At 38.8% G+C, this 27562-nt stretch overlaps 2 protein-coding genes across 2 annotated transcripts; both read right to left on the reverse strand.

The window, feature by feature from the left end:
• Positions 1-315: 315 nt before the first annotated feature.
• LOC104445235 (probable serine/threonine-protein kinase PBL6) lies at positions 316-1961 on the reverse strand. The gene has a single exon (XM_010059057.3). The coding sequence runs from the start codon at positions 1831-1833 to the stop codon at positions 823-825; it is 1011 nt and encodes a 336-aa protein (XP_010057359.2). The 5' UTR covers positions 1834-1961; the 3' UTR covers positions 316-822.
• A 19180-nt stretch (positions 1962-21141) lies between these two features.
• On the reverse strand, positions 21142-25332 carry LOC104445236 (receptor-like protein kinase HSL1). The gene is given in 4 exon segments (XM_010059059.3): positions 21142-22047; positions 22639-24846; positions 24849-25082; positions 25085-25332. Coding segments are annotated over 4 exon segments (2991 nt in total). The 5' UTR covers positions 25242-25332; the 3' UTR covers positions 21142-21655.
• Positions 25333-27562: the final 2230 nt, after the last annotated feature.

Below are 27562 nucleotides of genomic sequence, written 5' to 3' on the forward strand. Positions count from 1 at the left end.
CTGGCAATTTCATATGTTCTTTATAGCCAGTCAATACAGAAATCCAACAGCGGACGTTCAAAAACATTGCGCGCACGGCAAAAAACGAGTAGAATTTGCTTTCGACCAGCCAAGAAAATTCAATGGATGGCGTCCCTTTCACTCCCCTCAAGGGATGCCCCCCATTCCACACGAAAGCAAATTGCTCACCCCACCCACCGAACGCCACCGTCCTTTCGACCTTTCCACTTCACTCCACACCAAACCATTAAAAAAAGTAATTTCTAGGGCAAAAAAAAAAAGAACTTCATGAGAATATGCTATAACTCCGACGTATTTTGAATGAGCTCAATTCATGTTTATCCAATGCGTTTCGATCGCCAGATCAAGTCAGCGATCTCATTTGAAATCAATAAGATGTCGTAAGCTTACATAATCTCGTACATCCAAACGCGTTTAATAGATGGATGGATTTTGCTCGAGAGTCAAACGAGACTCCGTGACAAAGATGTGAAGCCATCAAAGTTTACCAGTTTCTTGCAGGCCTGTCCTGCTTGGGAGGCGGTAAGTTCTCGTTGTCCACCGGAAGAAGCAATTGCCCTGACCGGAGAAGGTTCGATGGAAACTACTGATCATTATCACGAGAATCAAACATACGTGCCGGATCGAAACCCTATCGGAACCCTTCTACTGCCTAGATCAGGTGGCGCCTCCTGCGTCGGCGGCTTCTCTTTGTTCATGCTCGAAGTAAAACTGCCTTCCATCATTCGGGAGCGATTCACGATTCGAGACTCGTGTGAAGATTTTCCCGTGGTACGAAATCTCTCTCTTGCGGAGAGACGATCAGGAGCAAATCTCCATCTCCAAATTGTTCAAAATCACCACGACCTGCGCGATGGAAGGCCTGCTCTTTCTTGAATTGCCTACACAAGCCAATGCAACTCTTGCCATCCTCACGAGAGGCTTCAAGTCGCTGGGAATGACGAGCCTAGGATCCAAGAGCTCGCCAAACCTCATGTCCTTGATCAAAGGCAATGCCCACTTGACAAGGAAGCCTTCCTCGCACCTCCTTCCGCTCAAAAGCTCCAGCAAAACCACCCCAAATCCATAGACATCAGTCTCTTTGCAGGCCAAGAAGGACCCTCCTCTCCCGCTCCAGTACTCTTCATCCACATACCCGACAAGGCCCTTCCTCTCCCGTGGCGCCAAGAATGCCAAGCCGTAGTCGGAGACCCTAGCGCAGAAATTGGCGTCAATCAGGATGTTGGAGGCCTTGACGCACCCGTGGACTACAGCAGGCACCATGCCCTCGTGCAGGTACTCGAGTCCCCGAGCCGCCCCGGCCGCAATCCGCACCCGTCGGTTCCAATCCAGAAGAGACGCCCCGTCCGGGTTCTGATGTAGATAGAATTCCAAGCTTCCCAAGCTAACGAACTCGGTTACCACGATTCTCTCTGCCGGCCCTTGTGAAAGCCCGATGATCGGGACTATGTTCGGGTGCAGAGCCAGAGAGATTGTCTTGATCACTGACGAGAACCCAAAGCCTGCTTGGCTCAAGACAAGGCCCGGATGGATCCTCTTCACGGCAACGAGTTCGCCTCCGGCTAGCGCGGCAGCATAAACCGTCCCGACCCGTCCCTGGCCGATGATTCTCGTGGGGTTGAAACCGTCCGTAGCAGAATCGATATCGGTTAAAGGGTATGCCCGTGCACAAACCTTGACCGGAACTGCATCTTCAGACTCGACCGGCTTCTTCTTGCACGATATTGCCAGGAGGATCCCGAGAATGATCACGGAAGAAGACAATAGAGCCATCACCAGATCATAACCGATCTCCTTCGCGTCGCTCTCCATCGTCTCGGTGATTATCTCAAGATTTCGATTTCTAAGGGGGAGGACTTATAAGTGAATTCCGAAGAACAAGAGCAGATGGGCAGATGTGAGGTACATTGGAATAGATCAAAGACTGTCTATTTGGAGCCTATATATATGGATTGAAAGTAGGTGAAGACTTCCAAGAAAGAACTTGTAAAAATGAAGACTAAAAAAGAGGAAAGGTACCAATCGCAATCTAATATGAACGCTTTGAAAATCGGGGTTGATGGGTTAGAAAGTTGGTCCTCTCTTTTTGTTTATGTTGGTCCATGGTTTGGCCACCTCCTTCGCACAACGAAGAGGGGAAAATCAGATCATACAAAACCCAACAAAAGAAAGTTATTTAAATCCTTCGATAATTTACCAAAATAAAGGTTTTTTTCAGTTACATATCTAGTGTTCAATGCTTGAATAAGATCTTTTGTTGGCAGATAAATCATGAGATTTTGTCTCGATTGTAAAGAATTTTTCTCTTTCACTTGGGCCAGTGTCGAGGAAACCACGCAAGATTGGCCCTCCGGAAATTCTGAGACAGCAAATGTTGCTTTGCCAGGGTTTTGAGCAGATCAAGTACCTCATCTTTAAATTAATGTATAAGGGACTGCTAAGTTTCACCTTTTCTTTTGGGGCTATCCACCAATTTATTATTGTATCGTCAAGAATCTGTTTTTCTTTTTCAAACAAAACTCATTTAAGAAGCTGAATAAACAGAAGCTGGGACAAGCTAAACGAAAAGTTAAATTAGTTGTGACAACTGAACCTAGATTGACGTACGGAAAGTAAATCAAAGTCCGCTAGAAGTTCGGTGAACTTGGATGTCGAACTTGGTTGCTTTTTAACTAACTGGAAGCTCCTTGGTTGCTTTTTTCATTGTCAAAGTCTTCTTTGAATCATTTCCACAGCCATAGGATGATTCGTATAATTTCAAAAGAGTATAAGGGAATAGGACTATTTGGTAATTATAGAAGATATAGTGTGGAACCACATATGGCGGCAACAATGTAGAATTGAACCAAAATAAGAACTTATGCAGAATCATTACTTTTTTTAAAGAAATAAATACATTTAAAGTCCTAAAACTTATCAAGAAATGCAATTAAGTCATAAAATTCTTCACAATGTGCAATTAAATTCTAAAACTTTCAAAAAATGCAATCAAGTCTCAAAATTTATCAAATTGATCCAATTAAGTCATTTCATTAATTGCACTTTTGAAAAATTTAGGACTCAATTGTACTTTTGTTATAAATTTTAAGAATTAATTACACTTTTTGAAAGTTGTAGAACTCAATTATATTTTTATGATATTTGATTATGATTTTTGAAAGTTTTAGGCTCAATCACATTTTCGTGATAAGTTCTAAAATTTTCAGTATAGTCATTTCTTTTGACAAATGTGGGGATAGATGGTTGATTACATGACCTAAGTCAATGTTACACGTGTTAATTATTCGGTCAAACATTGACCTTTCTATCAGTTGTGGCAAAGAATCTGGTCTTGAGCCAATTGCCGTATGTACGAAATTCAATTTATTAATTTGTCAATGAAGGGCAGCCTCCACTTCTTCTTTCTCTCCTCATCTCAATCAAAGAAACAATTATAGAATGCATGTGAAAGTGAAGAAAAACAATGAAAATTTAGCAAAATTCCAAGTGACTTTTCAAAGTTTATTTTAAAGAATCACATGAGACCGGTGAATAACTCACTATGAATGGAAAAGAATGTAACTAACCATTAGGAATCAAAGAAAAGTACTTACATTTGGATTAATATCTATTAATGTACTTATAATAAATTTATCCCAAATTAATTTTTTGACTACCAAAAATCCTAAAACGGTATATATTTGACAAATTTATCCTCCATTGAGGCTACACTCATTTCGCACAAAAAAATTCTAAAAATATATTTCAAGAAACCATTTTTCAGGTAAATAACAATATATTCTAGTGTTTCGTTAAAATCTAAAATATAATTAAAAAAATTTCTATCATTTAGTAAGAAAAATTAATTTTTATTTTTATTTATTTTAATTAATTTTAATTTTTTTTAAATTGATTTTTTTTTTCTTTTTGTTCTTCTTCCCCAGCCAGTCGGCCCCAAGCAAGCTCAAACTTCACCACAAGCCAGCCGGCTGAGCTTGCCCGATGACCTCAAGTGATCTTAGGCCTCACCGGTTTAGGTGAGTTAGGCAAGACTCAAGCCTCCCCCGAGGTCACTAGACATTAGCAAAGCTCTAACAACCTCTGGTGAGGCTTGAGCCCCACCTAGCTCGCTGAATTTAGTGAGGCTCAAGCTTGCTTGAGACCAATTAGGCAAGCTCGGGCCTTGCTAGCCTCCCAGGAGGCTAGATTTCACTGTGGCCAATTGCTAGAGAAGAAGAAAAAGGAAAAACAAATTAAAGAAAATAATTAAAAACTTTATTTTTTAAAAAATAAAGAAAATAAAAAAAAAAAGGAAAAAGTGTTTGGTAAAAGCAAATGAGGTGAAAGAATGTATACAAAATGTCTTCCCCTACTTGAAAAGCAAAAAAATATTTTCCCCTATTTTAGAAGGCTCTCTTTCATTAATGGAAAAAGATTTCCCCAAACAATTCATTTTTCATTAACCGAATGCCGAAAAATCCAAAAAAAAAAAAAAAAGAATCCTCAAAGTTATTCTTCGCTAAATAAACGAAGCATAAATTCTATCAATTTTACCATTAAATTTGCTAGCGTAGATAACACACGGAAAATCCACGTGGAATTCCATATAGTTGATATAACAAAAAACTCCAAGCTGGTACACTTATATGAAATTTAACTAAAATTAAATTTTGAAATCACCGAAAAATCCAAACTGAATTTCTCGTCACGACCAGGACTCGCTGGAGACGGAATCTGCTCGCGTGGGGGCCCTGCTCGTTCGTGGCTGTCCCAGAAGAAGACGATGGTGAAGGAGAGACAAGAAGATCTTGTCTTGAGCACTTCAATAAGAGCTTGTTTTGGCAGATTGATCATTATATTTTGTCTAAATTGAAAAGAGTTTTGTCTCTTTCACTTGGACTTCTATTGAGGAAGCCACACATGATTGGCCCTCCTGAAATTCCGGGGCAGCAAATGTTGCTTTCCCAGGGCTTTGAACGTATCAGGTACCTCATCTTTAAATTAATACATAAGTGACTGCAAGGTCTCACCTTTTCTTTTGGGGCTATCCGCCAATATTATAATAGTATTATCGACAATTTTTTTCCGAAACAAAACGCATTTAAAAAGTTGAATAAACGGAAGCTGGGACAAGCTAAACGAAAAGGTAGATTAGTTGCGACAACTGAACCTAGATTGACGTACGGGAGTAAATCAAAGTCCAAGTTTGGTGAACGCGGATGTCGAACTTGGTTGCTTTTTAACTGAACTGGAAGCTCCTTGGTTGCTTTTTGATTGTCTTAGTCTTCTTTAATCATTACCACACTCATAGGATGATTCGTATAAGTTCGAAAGAGTATAAGGGAGCTCGGTCTGTTTAGTAATTACATAAGATATAGTGTATGGCAGCAACAATGTGGAATTGAACCAAAATAAGAACTTATGCAGAATCAAATCTATACTTAACTTCAAGGGAAGCTAAATTCTCTATAGGGATAAGTATATTAGAAATCCTAAAATTTATCGAGAAAGTACAATTAAGTTCTCAATTTTTTAAAATGTGTAACTAAGTTATAAAATTTATCACAAATTACAATTGAATTTTAAAACTTCTAAAAAGTGCAATCAAGTTTTAAAATACATCATAATTCAATCAAGTATTTTCGTTAATTGAACTTTTTGAAAAAAAAAAATTGATTCGATTGCACTTTTATAACAATTTTTAGGACTCGATTGCACATTTTAAAAATTTTAAGATAAGATTGCAATTTGTTATAAGTGTTACAATTTCATTGTATTTTTTAAAAAATTAGAATTCAATTATACTTTCGTGACTTATTTTAAGATTTTTAATATATTTATCCTTCTAAAAAATAGGGAGATGAGATTGTTGACTACATGACCCAAGTAGATGTTACACGTGTTGATTATTCTGTAACTAAATCAAACATTGACCTTTCTATCAGCTGTGGCAAAGAATCTGGTCTCGAGCCAATTGCCGTATGTACGAAATTCAACTTACTAGTTTGTCAATGAAGTACAGCCTCCATTTCTTTCTCTCCTGTTCACAATAAAATAAACAGATATAGAATGAATGTGAAAGTGAAGAAAAACGATGAAAATCCAGCAAAATTCCAAGTGGTTTTTTTCAAAAAAATAATTTTCAAGAGCCACATGGAGATTAGGGTCAATAACACACTTTGAATGGAGTTTCATAGAGAGAATGCGTGTACTAATTATAAGAGCAATGCAAAAGAATGCGACTGACTTTAGGAATAAAAAAAAAAAAATTACTTAGAATTAATATCACAAAAAATTTTAAACCGATACACTTATAATAAATTTATCTCAAATTAATTTTTTGATAGTCAGAAACTTCGATACGTCTATGATAAATTTACCATCCTCAAGGCTATGTGCATTTCACAAAAAAATGTGATGTTTCTAAAAAATGTTTTCCAAAAAATCATTTTTCAGAAAAGTAACAATATTTTTTTATATTCAACTGAAATCTAAAAATGAACTAGAATATAATATCTACCATTTAGTGAGAAAAATATTTTCTTCCATGCACTTTTCAATAATTTTTTTTTAAAAAATTAATTATTTTCCCTTATTATTATTTATTTTTAATAATATATTTTGAGTTTCTTTTTCTTTTTTTCTTTTTCTTCTTCTTCTTTCTCCAGGTTGCCAACCATAGGCAAGCTTCGGCTTCACCACTGGTTGGCAAGCCCAAGCTCATCCAACCGGCCTCGAGCAAGCTTAGGCCTCGCCAAATTAGGCAAGCTAGGCAGAGCAAGGCTAATATGGCAAGGCCTAAGCTCGCTCGAGGCTGGTCGAGCGAGCTCAAGTCTCGCCAGCCTTCTTGCAGGGCAGCAAGGCTTGATCTCACCTATGTCCAATCACTAGGGAAGAAGAGAAAGAAAGAAAAGGGAAAAAAGAAAAATAATAATTAAAAACTCAATTTAAAAAAATTAAAAATAAAAGGAAAAGGTGTTCGGTGAAAGAAAGTGAGGTAAAAGAAGATATTATAAATTTTTCTTCAACCAATTCATTTTACATTTTCCGTGGGCTAAACACCAACAAATCTTGAAAATATTTTCGAAGAGTTATTTTTTGCGAAATGAACGAAACCTAAGTTTTATCAAATTTTCTGTTGAATTTGTTGACGTGGATGATACATGACAACTGCATATGGAATTCCATATAGTTAATATCAAGAAAAACTCTAACTCATACATTTATAACAAATTTACCCAAAATTAATTTTTTAAATCATCAAAAACCTTAAATAGAAACATGCGTAACACATTTACCCTCCATCAATACTCTAAAATAAGGCCTAATTATTAGTGCAATCAAGTTTATTTTCCAAATTTCTCTAACGTCGCCTCTATATCATCAATACCTTGATTTTTTTAATTTTTTAATTCACTACAAAATATTACAACAACAAAAGGGCTTTGCTATTAAAGTAAAATCAGTGGGACCATCCATCATAGACAACATCCTGAGGTAAGTCAAGATGATGGTACCGACCAAAAAAAAAAAAAGGTCAAGATGGTGGTCAGTGATTACCTGCGGCAAAAGGACAAGAATGGCCAAAGGACAGAGTCGGGCTGGATTTCTCCTTCATGTCCATGGCCAGCACTGGCAAGAGACCGAGGTGCGAATGTAATATTTATATTTCGGAGAATAATTTTTTTTTCAAAAATAGTCATTTTCTATTTTTTCTCTTCAAAATAATTTCTGAGTAAAACAATACGTTTGGTAACCATATAAAATTTCTATTCTCAAAATAAAAAAAGAATAATAATATGTTTGGTATGATCCACAAAAAAAATCGGAACGCATTTGACTGTCACTGCCTAGTGCTACCATCGACTACTCGCCGCCGTTAATCGCTATTGTCCGCCGCCACCATTGCCGATCATTGGCGATGGCGGCGATGGTCGACGTTAGATTGCAACAGTCGGTGGGTTGACAACGACAGTGCCGGTCGGTGAACGGTAGCCCAAGGGAGTGGCAAGGAAAAAGAAAAAAAAAAACTAGAAATTATTTTTAGAAACAATAAATTACTTTTTTCTATTTATTATTTCTATTCTGAATCTATTTCAGCTACTTTTCTATTCCAAGAATAGAAAAATTAGTTAACGTTACTAAACGAATTTTTGTTCTTTTTTTATTTCGGGATGCAAAGGAACAAAAGAGTAGAAGAACATAAACATTACCACGCACTACCTGAGTCTAGTCAATGGGGGTTGAAGTAGAATGGACTTTGGGCTCAATTAGTTTAATGAACCCACGGCTTTTGGTAGGTTTTATGAGCATGGCTCAGTTTGGGTTTGCGTGGGCTTTAGGGGATTTGGACTGGCTGGGTCAAAGTTAGTCTGGGCTGGATTTGATTTTCGAAGAAATTGGGCTTAATCCAATTCTGCTAGGTTTGCCCGATTTAGGTCCTAGCTCGATCCAGCTGCAGCTCGAGTCACTAATTTTCGGAAAAAAAAAAATATGGAAAAAAAAATCAGAAAATGGTTAGGAACCTTGACCTATTTGTGTGAATTAGTTTATTTTTCTTATATTTTAGATATTTTAGTGACTTACCTTTGGTATAAGTTTGGTCTTACTTGATTTGAATTTGGCTTATGAGGATCCTATCTTGAGGCTTACAACATGACCATTTATATTCTTTGCCCGATTTGTATCGGGTTTTCTTTTCCGCATATACTCTAAGTCATTTCAATATTTGAGTGTTTCTTCATCACACCACATTTAAATAAAGGGAAAAAGTCACAAAAAAACCCTAGACTTTGCCAATTGCCACACATATACCCCAAACTTTTTTTAAAACACCAAAAAACTCAAAGTTGTACCCATTTGATATATTTACCCCATATTTTTTCTCTGTGACATCAAAAATCCAAAACTTGTGTAATACATCTACCCCAAGCCTTTTTCCGTGACACCAAATTTTTTAGATAAATGAATCACACAAATACAAGTTTTACATTTTTGCCATCACATAAAAAAATTTAGGATAAATGTCACATATGAAAAAAAAAAAAGTGCAGAGTAAATGTGTCACAATGGGCATAATTTATGGTTTTTTGTGACTTATACCCTTAAATAAATTGTTTGTTAAATTCATTTCTAGAATGGTATAATAAGCCCTTAGAAAACAATGAAAATTTGGCAAAATTCCAAGTGATTTTTCAAAGTTTATTTTAAAGAGTCACATGGAGACTAATAGCGATGAGCGGTTCCCGATTCCTTACAGTTCCGCTTGGAACTTAGAACCTACCTTGCGCAGTACGGGTTCCTTATTTTTGGAACCCGGAACCTCCCCGCATCGCTGATTCCGAGGCTTCCGGGTTCCAATAGGTTCTCTTCTTTTCTTTTTTTGATTTCTTCCTCCTTTCCTTTATCAGTTGAGCACCCCAAAATTATAAAGAGTGGTACAAACTCGGTAACAAAGAAGAAAAAAAGCCAATAGATGTGTTGTCAATATTTACATAAGACCAACGTTTGAGAAAGCTAAGCAGCAAAAAACCCATGAGAATTTCTTGTCAGCATAGTAAAACTCATAGATGCTCGCATCAAGCCATAGGCCCACGACCAAACAATAAGTCATACGATACCTTTTGATAGAATCTTTATTTGGATCAAGCCAATGCATATTCACTTAACACCAGCATAATCACAGTACAACTGGTGACACAAGGATTACGTCAAGAAGAAGAAGTCCCACGACACCAAGTATCAGCCCTACACCTCCAATTAACCCAATGAATTCACCGAACAACAGGGCTACAAGTATAGCCACTATTAATGGCTGAGAGTCAATTATCACCTGTCACAAATTCAGCTCCAGCAAGCCAAGCAGAATAGCTCGTTTCCTATCAACTACCAAATCTATTGAACAAACAGGGAACAAATATCAACACATATGACTCCATGTCAAGGATACAATTTTTAAAGACTAATCCAACTTATAGCTATAGCCATACTAAGATATCGATCTACCTTTGTATTAGATATACTCATTCATCCATTAGTGTCTTGGAAAAGAAAAAATGCAAGATTTTTCATATAATAGAACAAGATTTAGCGGAAGTGACATCAGTCTTCTGACATGAGCCATTTCCTGAAGGGCACATTTCCAAAGCAATGTGCAAAAATTTCCATTACTCAATAGCCATAATTAACATCAAAGAACCTTGTAATTCACCTAAAAGGTTGAAATTTTTTTGCCTTTTTTCTTCTCATTGAGGCATTTAAACTAAGGTAGAGAATACAATGAGTTCAACACACGCTTCCAAGACCCGCCGACGTCCTCTGCAACCCTTCAGCGAGAAATCCCTGCCCCAAAAAACCCATCAGCGGGGTAAAATAATTATCAATCAAACATGTCAATCTCACTTTTTTGACAAGAAAGAAAAGCAAAAAATGGCACACAAACAAGAGGTGTCCACAAGGGCGAACAAGGTGATGGAGAGCCAAGCGTTGAGGCCGGAGGGTGGCTTGTGGCCGCGAAGGTGACGAGGAGGAGCCCCGCGGGGATGACCCGAAAGGAGGACACGAAGAAAGGCCCGACCTTGGGGAGGACCTCCTTCATGGCCACCATGGCTGTGCCCCGGAAGAAGAAGGGCAACACCAGCACAGCCCACTCCCACAATGAGATTACATGGCGGATTGGATCAAGATAATAAGTGCCATCGGAGAGCGGCTAGGTGAGCAGTGTCAGGGGTGGCTGGGCAAGTGGCGTCCAGCGGCGGCGTCGAGGGCAACCGGTGTCCAGTGGCTTAGCATTGGGGCAAGTGAGGGGTGACGGCATCGAGGAAGGCAAGGGCAGGGTGAGCAAGCGGCGAGCAGGGTCAAGGGTGAGCGGCAAGCGGGGTCAAGGATGAGCGGCGTCGGGCGGCGACCTGAAAAGAAGAGGCATCCATAAGGGCGAAGAAGGTGATGGAGAGCCAAGCGTTGAGGCCAGAGGGCGGCTTGCGGCCGCGAAGGCGACGAGGAGGAGCCTCGCGGGGATGACGCAGAAGGAGGACACGAAGAAAGGGCTGGCCTTGGGAGGACCTCCTTCATGGTCACCATGGCTATGCCCCGGAAGAAGAAGGGCGACACCAACACAGCCCACTCCCACAGTGAGATTACATGGCAAATTGGATAGAGATAACAAGTGCCGTCGAAGAGCGGCTAGGCGAGCAGTGTCGGGGCTGGCTGGGCGAGTGGCGTCCAGCGGCGGCGTCGAGGGCAACCAGCGTCTAGTGGCTTAGCGTCGGGGCAAGTGGGGGGTGACGGCATCAAGGGAGGCAAGGGCAGGGTGAGCGAGCGGCAAGCAGGGTCAAGGGTGAAAATTGATTTGGGGCTGGGGGTATTTATTACTTTTTAGGAACCCTAACCAATTCCGGTTCTGTTCTGGTTCCCATAAAAAGGGAACTGGGAACCAGAACCGGCTTCTTTAGAATCGGGAACGAAATCGGACCCTCCGGTGCAATTTTAGAACCGAGAACAGCGCTTGCCCCTAGAGACTAAGGTCAATAACTCCCTATGAATGGAAAAGAATGTGGCTAACTATTAGGAATCAAAGAAAATTACTTACATTTAAATTAATATCTCGAAAAATCACAAATAGTGCAATTGTAATAAATTTATCCCAAATTAACTTTTTTACACAAAAAATCCCAAAAAGGTAAACATGTGGCAAATTTATCATCCATTGAGGCTATGTTCATTTCGCAAAAAATACAACATTTCTAGAAAATATTTTCCAAGAAATCATTTTTGAGGTAAATAACAATATATTCTAGTGTTTTATTAAAATCTAAAAAAGAAGTAGAATATATTTTCTATTGTTTAGCAAGAAAAATATTTTCCTCCATGCACTTTTCAATATTTTTTGTTATTTTATTTATTAAAATTATTTTTTAATATTTACCTTTTTATTATTTTAATTTTTAAAATTAATTTTTTTCTAATTATTTGTTCTTTTTTTTTTTTTATTGTTCTTCCTTAACCAGTCAACGGCCCCAAGCAAGCTCGAGCTTTGCCACAAGCCATCGAGCCTAAGCTTGCCCAACCGACCTCGAGTGACCTTAGGCCTCACCAGATTAGGCTGGTTAGGCAAGACTCAAGCCTCCCGAAGGTCACCGAACATCAGCAAAGCTTTGACAACCTCAGGCGAGGCTTGAGCCCACCCAACTCGTCAAATTTGGTGAGGCCCGACCTTGATTGAGGCCAATTAGGCAAGCTCGGGCCTCGCTAGCCTCCCCATAGGCTGGCAAGGCTCAATTTCACTTGTGGCCAATCACTAGAGAAGAAGAAGAAAAGGAAAAAAAATAAAATAAATAAAAATAAGAAAATAATTAAAAACTTAATTTTTGAAATTTTTTAAAAATAATAAAAATAAAAGGAAAATGTGTTGGGTAAAAGCAAATGAGGTGAAAGAATATATGAAAAATGTTTTCTCCTACTCAAAAAGCAAAAATATTTTTGCCTATTTTAGAAGGGTTTTTTTTTTTTTTCTGTTAATGGAAAAAGTTTCCCTAACCAATTCATTTTCCGTTAACTGAATGCCAGAAAATCCAAAATAAAAAATCCTGAAAATTATTTTTCACGAAATAAATGAAGTACAAATTCTATCAATTTTATTTTACCAAAAAAAAATGCTATCAATTTTACCACTAAATTTGCCGACGTAGATAACACATGGCAAGTCCATATGAAATTCCATAGGGTTGATATGACAAAAAACTCCAAATTAGTATGCTTATGTCAAATTTAACTCAAACTAATTTTTGAGATCACTGAAAACCCCAAACTGATACGTCAAAATGGTACACACATGATATATTTTACCATTCATCAATACTATAAAATAGGGCTGTGTTGTGATGTGCAACCGAGTTTATTTTCTAGATTTCTCTAACATCGCCTATATATTATCAATACCTGAATTTTTTTCATATTCACTACAAAATATTACTAACAAGAAAAAGGCTTTGTTATTAAAGTTAAATCAGTGTGACCATTCATCATAGGCAACATCCCAAGGAAAGTCAAGATGGTGGTCAGGGATTACCCGGTGATTCGGCAAAGGGCAAGAATGGCCAGGGACAGAGTCTGGTCTGAATTTCTCGTCACGGCCAGGACTCGCCGGAGACGGAGTCTGGTCAGGTGGGGGCCCTGCTCGTTCGTGGCTGTCCCAGGAGAAGACGATGGTGGAGGAGGGAAGAGAAGATCTTGTGCTGAACACTTCAATAAGAGCTTGTTTTGGCAGATTGATCATTATATTTTGTCTCGATTGAAAAGAGTTTTGTGTCTTTCACTTGGGCTTGTGTCGAGGAAGCCACACATGATTGGCCATTCCGAGGCAGCAAATGTTGCTTTCCCAGGGCTTTGAGCAGATCAGGTGCCTCATCTTTAAATTAATATATAAGTGACTGCTAAGTTTCACCTTTTCTTTTGGGGCTATCCCCCAATATTATAATTGTATTATCGAGAATTTTTTTTTTCCAAAACAAAAAGCATTTAAAAAGCTGAATAAACAGAAGCTGGGACAAGCTAAACGAAAAGTTAGATTAGTTGCGACAGCTGAATCTAGATTGACGTACGAGAGAGTAAATCAAAGTCCGCTTGAAGTTTGGTGAACGTGGATGTCGAACTTGGTTGCTTTTTAACTGAACTGGAAGCTCCTTGGTTGCTTTTTGATCGTCTAAGTCTTCTTTGAATCATTACTACAATCATAGGATGATCCATAGAAGTTCAAAAGAGTATAAGGGAGCTTGGACTGTTTAGTAATTATATAAGATATAGTGTCGAACCACGTATGGCAGCAACAATGTAGAATTGAACCAAAATAAGAACTTGTGTAGAATCAAATCTATACTTCAACTTCAAGGGAAGCAACTTTCTCTAAAGGGATAAGTATATTAACAGTCATAAAACTTATCAAGAAAATGCAATTAAATCCTAAAATTTTAAAAATGTGTAACTAAGTCATAAAACTTATCACGAAATGTATTTGAATTCTAAAATTTTCAAAAAATACAATCAAATTCTAAAACATATCAAATTAGTTCAATAAAGTCTTTTTGTAAATTGCACTTTTTGAAAATTTTGCAATTCGATTGTACTTTTATAATAATTTTTAGGATTCAATTGTACTTTTAAAAAATTTTAAAATACGATTGCAATTTTTTTTATAAGTTTTAAAATTTCATTATATTTTTTTTGAAAATTTTAAGATTTAATTATACTTTCATGACTTATTTTAAGATTTTCAATATATTTATCCTTCTCAATTATATGGAGATGAGATTGTTGACTACATGACCCAAGTCGATGTTACAAGTATTAATTATTCTATAACCAAATTAAACATTGATCTTTCTATTAGTTGTGGCAAAGAATCCGGTCTCGAGCCAATTGCCGTATGTACGAAATTCAACTTACTAGTTTGTCGACCATGTACAGCCTCCACTTCTTTCTCCCCTGTTCACAATAAAAGAAGAATGAATGTGAAAGTGAAGAAAAACGATGAAAATCCAGCAAAATTCCAAGTGGTTTTTTCAAAAAAAATAATTTTCAAGAGCCGCATGGAGATTAGGGTCAATAACACACTTTGAATGGAGTTTCATAGAGAGAATGCGTGTACTGATTATAAGAGCAATGCAAAAGAATGTGACTGGCCTTTAGGAATCAAAGATAAATTACTTAGAATTAATATCATGAAAAATCTTAAACGGGTACACCTATAACAAATTTATTCCAAATTAATTTTTTGACGATCAGAAACTCTCAAACCAAGTACACTCCGTAATAAATTTACCTTCCTTAAAGCTATATGCATTTCATGAAAAATGTGATGTTTCTAAAAATATTTTCCAAAAACTCAGTTTTCAAAAAAATTAAAATATTTTTTATGTTCAACTGAAATCTAAAAATGAACTAGAATATATTTTCTACTTTGAATGGAGTTTCATAGAGAGAATGCGTGTACTGATTATAAGAGCAATGCAAAAGAATGTGACTGGCCTTTAGGAATCAAAGATAAATTACTTAGAATTAATATCATGAAAAATCTTAAACGGGTACACCTATAACAAATTTATTCCAAATTAATTTTTGACGATCGAAACTCTCAAACCAAAGACACCCGTAATAAATTTACCTTCCTTAAAGCTATATGCATTTCATGAAAAATGTGATGTTTCTAAAAATATTTTCCAAAAACTCAGTTTTCAAAAAAATTAAAATATTTTTATGTTCAACTGAAATCTAAAAATGAACTAGAATATATTTTCTACTTTGAATGGAGTTTCATAGAGAGAATGCGTGTACTGATTATAAGAGCAATGCAAAAGAATGTGACTGGCCTTTAGGAATCAAAGATAAATTACTTAGAATTAATATCATGAAAAATCTTAAACGGGTACACCTATAACAAATTTATTCCAAATTAATTTTTGACGATCGAAACTCTCAAACCAAGACACCCGTAATAAATTTACCTTCCTTAAAGCTATATGCATTTCATGAAAAATGTGATGTTTCTAAAAAATATTTTCCAAAAAACTCAGTTTTCAAAAAAATTAAAATATTTTTTATGTTCAACTGAAATCTAAAAATGAACTAGAATATATTTTCTACGGTTTGGTAAGAGGAATATAAACGTTCCTATGCGCTACCTGAGTCTAGTCGGGTAGGGGGCTGAAAGTAGAATGGACTTTGGGCTCAATTAGTTTAATGAACCCAAGGCTTTGGTAGGTTTTATGAGCATGGCTTAGTTTGGGTTTGTGTGGGCTTTAGGGGATTTGGACTGGCTGGGCCAAAGTTAGTCTGGGCTGGATTTAATTTTAGATGAAATTGGGCTTAATTCAATTCTGCTAGGTTTGCCAATTTAGGTCCTAGCTCGATCCAGCTGCAGCCCGAGTCACTAATTTTCGAAATAAAAATATGGAAAAATAATAAAAATCGTAAATAAATGAATAAATAATCAGAAAATGGTTAGAAACCTTGACCTATTTATGTGAATTCGTTTATTTTTCTTATATTTTAGATATTTTAGTGAGTTACCTTTGGTATAATTTTGGTCCTACTTAATTTGAATTTGGCTTATGAGGGTCCTATCCTGAGACTTATAGCATGGCCATTTATATTCTTTACCCGATTTGTATTAAGTTTTCTTTTCTGCATTTACTCTGAAGTCATTTCAATATTTGAGTGTTTTTTTATCGCACCACATTTAAATAAAGAGAAAAAGTCACAAAAAAAACCTAGACTTTGCCAATTGCCACACATATACCCCAAACTTTTTTTAAAACACCAAAAACTCAAAGTTGTACCCATGTGGCATATTTACCTCATATTTTTTTCTATCGCATCAAAAATCCAAAACTTATACTTGTGTAATACATCTACCCCAAGTTTTTTTCTTTGACACCAAATTTTTGGGGTAAATGTGTTTTGCCATCATATAAAAATTTAGGATAAATGTGTCATATGAACAAGTTTGAATTTTTTTATATCAAAATAATGTGTAGTTTTAGGTTTTATGCCAAATAAATTGCTTGTTAAATAAAATGGTTTAGGATAAATGATAATTTTGTCACATATTAGATTGTCAGAACAAATTTGTACTTTTTAAACTTGATATAAAAAAATGATGAAGCTGTTCATGAAGCTGTTCATGCGAGGTATGCCCCTTCGTGTTCGAATGCAAGGACGCACTTCGATTCTTTCAACAAATTACTCTAATGTGCAAACCCGCTGAATTTGCCATACAAACACTCAACTAGATCCAGAACCAAAGAGGGTTTTGTTGAAAGAATCGTGGCGCTTTCCTTGCATCCGGAAGCGAAGCTCATAGGGCATAGCTCGTATGAGCAGCTTCATCATTCCCAATTCAATCAGCTAGGGAATAACTTGTGCAGCCAAAGCTTCCCATCTCTACGCATATGTTTTAAAAGACTCCATCAGCTCATTTTTTGTGCGGGGCAAATTATCACGAGACAACATAGTTTCAATGCTGGATGGGTATTGCTGGAGGAATGCATAAGATAACTCTCCCCAATTCTTCAGAAGATTTTTCTTCTTACCATTGTAACATAGTCCCAGTGAAACTCTCTTGAAAGGTTCGAATTATCGGTGTTGTTTAATCAGTATATATGATACCATCTTGATGTGCTAATATTGCAGATGCCCCTTAGGGTAGGTCGTGTCATCATATTTGTAGAAGTTGGGCACCTCAAATCTTTAAGAAGCTTTCACCGTACTACGGTGAGATGACCCACCACCTTTTGGTAAGCTATTTTCCCTTTCAAATACACTAGCAATATTTTCAGTGTAGCATCGAACTCCATTATTTAAGGTAAAGTAGACTGTTCAAAGGACATATGGTCTCTCCACGTCGGACCAGAGGTTCTCGCTGAATACAACACATCCATATTGTCATGACACTTTTGCTTAATGAGATGAGCTACTGTAGCACGCAAGTCGTCAACTTGATTTTGGAGACTCGCAATTCACTTATTCATGTCATTGAGATCCATTTGAGATGCAACTGTGTCACCCAAATCAGTTAAAAATTAAGCAATTAGCACAAAAATTTAATATGATCGAACCATAACAATGGTTGAATCGCCTATTTTATCATGAATGTTCATTTTGCGAAAACAAACTTACGAGAATATTGAAATTATGAACTAAAAATAACCATTTTAAAACATTTTTCAAATAACACGACGATTGGTTCACTTGCCGTGGACCAACACTAAATTAAAAATTCGACCAAGTAAGTAAATTGCATAGCAAATAGTGTAAGAAACTTACTTGACCGACATTATGTAACAAAAACAAAGACATGCACATAACAACATATGGTTCAACACCAAAGGTGGGATACACCTGGCTTGAAACTGTGGTCAAAGAGGATATACCACTAGCCTGACGTGCTCCCGGCTAAATCGGTCCTCTTGATATTGTCTCAGTCGAAATGTCGTCCTTATAGTCTAACCACTTGTTAAGTTCGCAATTTTCATTCAACTATTTTTCTCATGTAACGTGTAATTAATGATTTGAAAATTAAAATAATTCTTTATTTAAAAAAAAAAATTGGTTGACAAGTGCTTCAATGGAACATTCGTTGATGAGACCTTTTACTATTTAGTGAATTTTTTTTATTTAAGTAACATGTAAGCCAATTTTAATCCACAATTGACTAGCACTGCCCTGCAATGTTTGCCTCAAACTTCAAGTGGACAATCCCAAACTTTCAAATTTTGAAAGCATATGCAATTAATATTTGCATATAGTCCTTGGAGCTTGCCACTTCAATTCAGAAGGCAAATGCTATAGTAGGTTCGATTTGCATTATTCCTTTAGAGAATCAGCAATGCCCTACAAAACGAAATAAATGTTAGAGCAACAAGAAAAAACTCACTCAGTTTCAACTTGTGGCAAAAAAGAAATCCATAATTACACCTTTATTGCTTTCATTTTCTTGAGAGAGAGAAATTTCGTGATTATTCTCGTGGACACTTTGGATATTGATTCCTAGATAGGAAAATCCGGTCGCACATAGATTTGAAGATACCACCACATGAGCTTAATCAAATCTGGATCATTGACCGGTGAATCCAAACAATGATTAAGATGGATTAGGAATGCAATCCACCGAGCCAATGCATTAAATTTTTTCAGAAACTAGTCGATGGATCTTTTTCAATTCTACAGTTCTAGTAAACAATAGGTCACGCTGGAGAAATACTTTTATGGATCGAATACATATAAACCGAGATCCAAAATTACTTAATATCATAAATAGAGTGGCCAATCGAAAAAATTCTGAGCCAGATTCACAACTCCCCTTTGTTAAGGCTCTTTACTTTGATGTTACACAACTATATGCGAAATGGAAAGTGAAATGAATCCTAAGGGGAGCTGGACAGTAAAACAAGCTTAACATAAGTCGTAATATCTTGAATCCAATTCATATACGCTGAAGTCACCTTACAAAAGAATGATTTCTTAGAAATCCCCTAGTCCACCCACCATATGAACTGCCTAATTCTTCGATCGGATCGGGGAGGTGGATGTATGACAGTTGATAGAAGCTGTATTAGGACAGTGAATACAATGCTGTATACAAAGAAATTTGTGTCATGACTATACCTTTTCAAATTGAGCGACACAAGGAAAAGGCCAGCTTATCAACCCACTTTCCAAGTGCTGGCGGGCCAGATGTTGAGCAATAATAACATTGTCTCCTTCAATGAAATCGATTGGTGGACTTGTGGACAATCCGTACAGAACGTCCGGCCCGGCCGACAGCCTCAGGGACAGCTGAAGTATGATCGAAAGGCGACATGCCTGGTATTAGAAATTGAATACCAGCTAACAAAGGTGGGAAAGTCCTTGTGATCATGCTAAGAGATAAGACTTCGATGGTTGGTTACATGGAGTTGATAGAACAATAAATTCCAATTCTAGGATTCAATAATTAGTTGAAAACTTGCAAGAGTTCGTCAAAAGAGGAGAAAAACCTAATCTAATTTACCAATGAAATGTCGACTAGGAGTGAAGATTTTGCTTTTATATGTTAAGCTGTACCCAAAAAGTCGGATATTTATTACGATTTTATTGCAAGTTTGAAATTTCTTTGAGGAGTGTATGATTCCCGAGGAAGAAAATTATAAGAAAGTTAATATTATTTTTTATATCATGGAGTTTTATTCGTCACAATCATTATTGAAAATGTACATTATATAAAATTAGGTGGGTCAATGTAAATAATACCAAGGTAATCTATTTTGAGGAATGAATTATTACTTAGTGTTATGTATGTATTAAACTCCATTTGGATCATCTAAAATGACAAACATAACAGGGTCCAATGACCTAGATTCATCTTTTAAGTACATGCAAATTAGTTTTTTTTTTCTTGGCGATCCAGAATGGAGCAGGTTCTCTACCATCCAAAAAAATATCTGTTCATCAATGAAGATCGGTGTTTAAACATTGAAGAGATTGATTGTGACCAGTAGATGTTCATAGCAAAGTCCCCCTCATTCTTTTCACATCAATTAGCCCTTTCCAAATGGATTTTGAAAATTCAACCAACCAAAACCCACTTCGAAATTAAGTTTGAAACTTTCGAGCCTGGCCAACCAAAGCCCATATTCAAGCATCTCCTCCTCACTCCTCAGTCATCTTACAGAAAGACTGAATACTTACAGCTAAAAATGCTGGTGGAGTAGTAAAAGCAATAGCATAAAGATGGGGTCCCTGGGCTATTGAATGACCCAAAGGTGGGGGGGGACCAACCAACCTACCAGGCCGGACAACCTTCACAACTCATTCATAGCTTTTAGCACCCCCCCACATTCTTGAGGTAACTGCTAACCAGACACCCCAGAAAACTTCAGAGATTGCTGTAATCAGAAATTCAGGATGAAGCCAAAATGGGTGAAAGCCGAACAGCCAGCACAGACTCTCAGAATCCTGCGGCTTGTGATCCTCATCTTCTTTTTCTCTGTTCTATTTTTTATCCCTTTTTCATTGACGTGTTTACTTTATAAACGCTTGAAACACTTGTTAAGTATACTTAATAAGAAGTAACTCGAGTTCCAAAATATTTAATACACATAACACAAGAAAAGTTGGTCCGTTTCAGAATAGGGTAAAGGCATTTTTACTCTTTCCTTGGCTGTAAACTTCCCTAAGTACCATTTTTTTCCTGTAGATTGGCTATTTCTGGGTCTCTGTAGCAAGTTTGATAGAGAGAATTAAATGCCATAAAAGCTGCAAGCAAGAGAGTTCTCTGGATAAAGGTTCAAAATAAGGCACCTGAACCTGCTCAAGAGAAACCCTTTGAATCCAAAATTGCTTAAAAGTGAAATAGTATGCAACCAAAGAACAGAGCCTGTTTCTATTTTGTCTTCTTCCATCTCCAGAACTTGCTTCCAGTTTTGTCCTCTTTGCATAGACACGAGCACCGAGTGGTATTAAGTACCAAGTAGGAAAGATAAAACATATTGTAAGAACTTGGGTTGCCAGATTCCTGATCCTGGCTCAAACTGCATTTTCGGGTAAATGGGAATATTTCGGTATCAATCATAAAAATTCACAGATAGTAATACCATAAAAGAAAGAAGATTAGCATAAAATTAGAATTTTGAATACAAAACAAGGAGGAGATTTACACAAGAAATCCAAGATTTTCACCTCAGAATCATGGAAAGCCAAAAGTGATATATTTCACTATTGCGGGAATTGTAATTAAAAGCCACAGCTTCTCATTTTCAGAAACACCTTGACTATACCAGAGATTGCACCTTCAAATGAACCTTGAAGACAAAGGGCAGAGCACTCTCAGGAAGGTGTAAAACCAAGAACCTACTCACAAACTCAGTGGATTTGAAAATTCAAATGATGATATTAAACTTTACAGGTGTAAATATGCACTAAACTTCTTTCTTTTCTGGCCAACCCCTCTTCTTTCTTGGATATTTCCACCTTGAAAAAGAAAAAACTCTTCCTCTGGCTTTTGATTTCTTCATCGGTCGTCGAAGCAAAGCATCAGGCAGGATGACTGAGTACTGAGGGTACTCTGCAAAATTCAAAAGGAGAATAGTTTCTCCTTCCCGTGACAAAGAGGGGTAAAAACTTCTCAAGCCACGCTTCCTGGATCCGAGGCGTCGTCATAGTAATAAGGCGTCAATTTGCCATCTTTAATGACTTTCTTCGGCGCGTTTTCGGCGCTGATTTCTTGCAACATCTTGACGACCCTCCTCATGGATGGTCGGTTAATTGGGAGAGGGCTCGTGCACTGCAGCCCAATGTTGAGGACCTTGCATACATCTTCTTTGAAGCAGGAATCAAGTTTCCTGTCGATCACCTGGTCCACGCCTTTCTGATCCAAAGTGATGCATACCCACTTGACCAGGTCCTTCTCCCCAAACTCTGGATCCACGGGACGTCTCCCCGTGACCAACTCTAAAAGAACAACCCCGAAGCTGTAGGTGTCGCTTTTCTCATTCACTCTGAGCGTGTATGCATATTCTGCAGGAAGTCAATTGACAGAAAAACTTGAGTTTTCTGCTAATCCAAATATAATATGAAGAAAAGAAATGATTATTTCACTGTAGCACGCTTCAGTTTTCTGCTAATCCATATATAACATCGATTAGGAAAAACTGATTAATTTACAATAGCATGACAGAGACTGTCTTTACGCTACTGAGCCAATATTTTAGCTGAAACTTTGGATCAAAAGGCTGCAATTTCAACAACTTTTCCAGAACTAAGCTGCGTGTGCCCCAGCATCTCCGCTTTCACTTATGACCAAAAAACTATATCTCTAATGTTCCCCTCAGAAAAGTTAAGTTGCTAAAAGAATCCAAATTATAGCTTGAATTGCAAAGACAGATGCCCGATATGATGTCAACTAGAAAGTTTTTATGCTTAAAATTTAGATGGACAAACTGCAATGTTCATGCTTTTCCAAGATTTAACTTCCCCTAAGAAGAGTTCTAAGATGACTAAGCTAAGACCTCGATAAGCATGAATTTCGAAAGACAAGTTGGAGCAGCAAGTTATGGATCAGATAAGTTTAAGAACGGGCAATACAGTAATAAATGACTTATCACAAACCTGGAGCAATATAGCCACAAGAACCAGCAATCACGGACATCGACTCATGGCCCTTCCCAGTCCGTTCCACCACCTTAGCAACTCCGAAATCAGCCACCCGGGCTCCGAAATCCGCATCCAACAAGATGTTGTTCGACTTCACATCCCTGTGAACAATCGGAGGCACGCAATCGTGATGCAGATAAGAGAGCCCCTCCGCGGCGTCCACTGCGATCCGGTACCTCGTAGGCCAATCCAACAGCCCTCCTTTACTGCTATGCAGCAGATCGCCCAAGCTCCCGTTAGGCATGTACTCGTAAACGAGAAGCTTACAGTCTCTCGTAGTGCAAGAGCACCAGAGCTTCACGATGTTCTTGTGCCGAATCTTCCCAAGAGTTTTAACTTCAGCATCAAAGCCATCGTCCTGCACATGACCCTTCTCGACATCGTGGCTCTCACTTTCCTTCCTGGGTCCATCCCAAAGTTTCTTCACGGCGACCGCGTCCCCACTGCTCAACACAACCTTGTATACTTTCCCAGAGGCTCCGGTTCCGATAACGTTATCCTCGTCGAGACAATCCAAGATCTCGTCTTCGCTAAAGCCCAGCTTATGAAATGACATCAGCGTCCACTTCGACTTGTCGATAGCTCTCTTGGCATTCTTGAAGCTCTTATACTTCATGTAAAACCAACCGACGCCGACGATAAAAACCAATCCGGCAAGTATAAAGATCGACCTAAGCAGCCACACGTAGCCGGAGTTTCTTTCTTCGCCTCCGCCATTGCACAGACCCTTCATTTCGCCTCCACACAAGCCAGGGTTGCCCAAGAAGCTGTTTTTGTACATTTGCTTAGTAAACATTGGAGGCAGAGGACCAGATAGGCTATTGTAGGACAAATTGAGCTGATTGAGCTTCAGATTCTGCAACTCGGCCGGAACTTTCCCGGAGAACTGATTCCCCGAGAGATCGAGATAATTGAGCACCGATAAGCCCCCAATCTCAGCAGGAATACTCCCCGAGAGCCGATTATCCGCCAAATCCAGCTCATTCAGCTTCTTCCAGTGTCGAATGCCGCTGGGCAACTCACCAGACAGATCGTTGCTGCGGAGATCAAGCCTCCCCAGCTGCCCAAGGTTCAAAATACTCTCCGGCAGCGACCCAGTAAGCTTATTCTCACTGGCGGAGAAGTCTAAAAGCCTCACTATAGTCCCAATCCCTTTTGGAAGAGGCCCGGTAAACTCATTTCTTGATAAACTCAAAACAGAGAGATTGCTAGCTCTCGCTATTTCTTCTCCAATGGGGCCCGACAACTTGTTATCCGCAAGCTCGAGCAGAGAAACCCGAGGCAAACCCCAGAAAGAAGAGGGAACTTCACCGGACAACCGGTTATTGCCCAAGCGGACTCGGGTCAACCTCCGGCAACGGCCGAGCGCCTCCGGGATCGGACCCGAGAACGAGTTCTCTATCATCAGGAGCTCCTCCAGCTTGCCGTTAGCGCACAGACTCGCCGGAATTTCGCCGGAGAAGTTATTGGTCGACACGTCAATGTATTGCAGCGGCGCATTTTGCCCGAGATTTTTGGGCAACTTGCCGGTGAGGCGGTTGTTGAACAGCCTCAGCTCATTCAAGTTGGGCGAGTCGGCAATGCTCGCCGGCAGCACCCCGGAGAACTGGTTCTCGTAGAGATTGAGCGACTCGAGAGGCAACCGAGTCAGCTCGTCCGGAATCGTGCCGGTGAGGCGGTTCATGGATGCGTCGAGCAGCCGCAATGCCGTCAGCTTCGACAGCCCCGCCGGCAGCTCCCCGGTCAGGGAGTTATTGTAGAGCTCAATCTGGACGACGCTCTCCAACTCGGTGAGCGAACTCGGTATGGGGCCCTCCAAGGAGTTGAAGGCGAGGTCCAAATCGGTGAGCCTCTTGAGCCTCCCGAGCGACTCCGGGATCTTCCCGGTCAGGCCGCACTCGGTCAGCCAGAGCACCTCGAGGTTCGTCAAGTTCCCGAGCTCCGGCGGGATCCGGCCGGGGGCGAACGGGTTGTACGAGATGTTTAGCATCCTGAGCGTGCTAACGTTGCCGAGGAAGCCCGGGATGGCGCCGTCGAGGAGGTTGTTCACGAGGGACAGCACCTCGAGCCTCGGGAACCGGCCGAAGCTGGCGGGGATGTCGCCGGAGAAGTTGTTGGCCGAGAGGTCGAGGTAGGCGAGGCCGGGGAGGTCGGCGAGGAGGCGGGGAGGTCGCCGGCGAGGAGGTTCTGGCCGAGGTCGAGGTGGACGAGGGAGCGGCAGGCGGAGACGCCGGCGGGGAGGGAGGTGATGGAGTTGTTGAAGAAGGAGAGGAAGGTGAGGTTGGGGAGGCGGCAGAGGAGGAGCGGGAAGGGCCCGCGGAGGTTGGCGCCGGAGAGGTCGACGGAGACGACGGAGCCGGAGGAGCGGTCGCACCCGACGCCCGGCCAGTCGCAGGGGAGGCGTCGCGGTCGTCCCAGGCGGCGAGGGAGGAGTCCGGGTCGGAGAGGGAGAGCTTGGCGCCGTGGAGGTAGAGGCCTTCCTGGTTGAGGGACAGCGCCGGCGGAGCCGCGGCGCCGGCGAGCAGGAGGAGGAGGAAGGAGAGGAAGGAAAGAAACATTGTGTCTATGGTGTCTTGGTTTTTTCTTTTTTTCTTCTTTTTTTTTTGTCCCTCTTCCTTCTCTGCAAGCTGCTCTCTTTCTCTTCCCTTCTCTTCCCTTCTCTTCTCTGTCCTCTATTTCTAGCTCTCTGCAAGCTGCTCTCTCTTTCTCTCTTTCTCTCTCTTCTCTTCTCTCTTCTCTTCTCTGTCCTCTGGTTCTGGCTTCTGGCTCTAAGGTCAGCTGAGGGTGATGGCTGGTTCGGGGGTGAATATATGGGGAGCTGAGGAGAGAGACAGAGAGGGGTTTTGGGAGCGTGGGGGAGTGGTGTGATGTTGTCGGGGGGGCAGTGAATTGTCTGGATAATCATAAAAACTTAGCTCTTGATTTTACTACTCATGTCCAGCATCCCCACTACACATTGAAAGGAAATTTCAGTTTTCCCATCTCCTTCACCTAATGGTAATAATAATAATGTTCATTTGCCTTGGTGAATACCTAAAAATCCACATCCCCTCCCTTTCTCTCTCATCACATGAAGCGATTAAGCCACCACTCATAAAAAGCAAAAAAAAAAAAAAGTTATGATAGTCAAATGAGCACGTACCGTATGAAAATTACAACATTGATGCTATTGATGTTCTCTTTTCTTGAGACATTGAATTTTCGCTTTCAAATCAACTAAACTACAATTGAGGTTATTTTGGATGGGTGGCTTCTTTTTTATTAAAAAAAAAAAGTATTTCCATTTAAGAAGTTTTTAAAAAAATCAATTGGAGTATAAACATTTTTTTTTGTTGGAATGATTTTGAGCGTGCTACGTATACAACCTTACGAATCTACTTTTTACATGTAAAGGGAACTAGAATATTATTCCATTAATATAAAGATAATTATACACAAGCAGCCTCTAACGCTCTTTGATTTGAGGATTATAACCAAACTTTAAATGGTATGTCAGTTGTTACCACCGGAGTGATCGCACCGTTTGATCTCAAGTCTACTTGTGCAAAGAAAATTTATGCTGCGGTGTTTTTCTTAAATAAATTCTTAAAACTACCCACTTTTTTTGGTTGATGGTTTACCTATCTACTATTGTTTCTCTAAATTTGAAAGTAATTAAAAATAGAAATGCCAATGGTCAAACCAAACCCCTGCATATATTTTCAAGTGTTTGTAAAATATAATTTCATAGAATATTTTGAATTTAATATTAGTTTCTTTTTATGTTTGTGCTTTTGCTTTCTCACGATGAAGCAATAGATTTTAGAATCTCACCTTTTATTTCTTTCTTTTTGACACTCCCTCGCTCAATTCTATGCAACCTAATTATGTTTTGATCGTACCAAGTGCAACATCGAAATTAGCCAAGACATGGACCACACATTGTTCAATGCGATGAAGATAATGAGAGGAGGGTGGTGGGGGGGAGAACCTATGGATTATCTCAATGTCATTTGATTAGTTTATAATTCTCAACTTAGGAATTTGTAAATTATAATTTTCCACTGCCCTCTTTCTTGAAAGCGTTGCTCTCATATTTACAACTTTTAAGGTACATTGTCAAAAATGTCAATGTTGGAATAATCGCTAGGGAACTGATTTCTTCACTTATGACAATATATATATTTTTGCTCATTTATCTCATTTATCTGATAAACGAATGGAAAAAATATCACTAATGATTCGTGAACTTTGGTGCAATGTGCAACGCGAGATCTATGAACTTTTAGGTTTTTTCAATGTAGTCCATGCACTTTAACTCAATATATAATGTGATCCCTAAATTTTAATTTGTTTAATATAGTCTCTGAACATTTAATATATGTTCAAGTTTGTCCATAAACTCTATGAAATGTTTAGTATTATCCATGATCTTGAATTAATGAAAAGATCATATTGAACATTTTTTATATAATGCAGATACTATATTAAACATATACAAAAAGTCCATGAATCATATTAAGAAAATTGAAAGTTAAAGAGCCACATTATACATTCAGTCAAATTTTAAGGATTATTTGTATCCTTATCCCTAAAAGAATTGGTCACATTACACAAAACTCTTGTGAGGTCTTGTGAATGAATATAAAATCTCACGTGATCATAAGTCGATTAGCAACATTCGGCCTCGCCCAGAAAAAAGTTATGATTGCATGTTTGTTTGATTCCTCACAAAATTGGATTTTGCGAGGAGCGATGATCCTATATGGGGACGATTTCCATGTTTTCAAGATCCCGGCTTCGAGATAAAGATTTCCATCCCAACATGAAAAAATAAATAAATAAAAAAAACCCCCCAATTTCAGGAACGAAACAAAGCACATCTTCAGCTCCCTATCTG

Source organism: Eucalyptus grandis, chromosome 5 (assembly GCF_016545825.1).
Source record: "Eucalyptus grandis isolate ANBG69807.140 chromosome 5, ASM1654582v1, whole genome shotgun sequence".
NCBI classification, from domain to species: Eukaryota; Viridiplantae; Streptophyta; class Magnoliopsida; order Myrtales; family Myrtaceae; genus Eucalyptus; species Eucalyptus grandis.

Coding starts and splice junctions, on each gene's coding strand:
- LOC104445235 (XM_010059057.3), bottom strand. CDS start 1,833: ATGGAGAGCGACGCGAAGGAGATCGGTTATGATCTGGTGATGGCTCTA.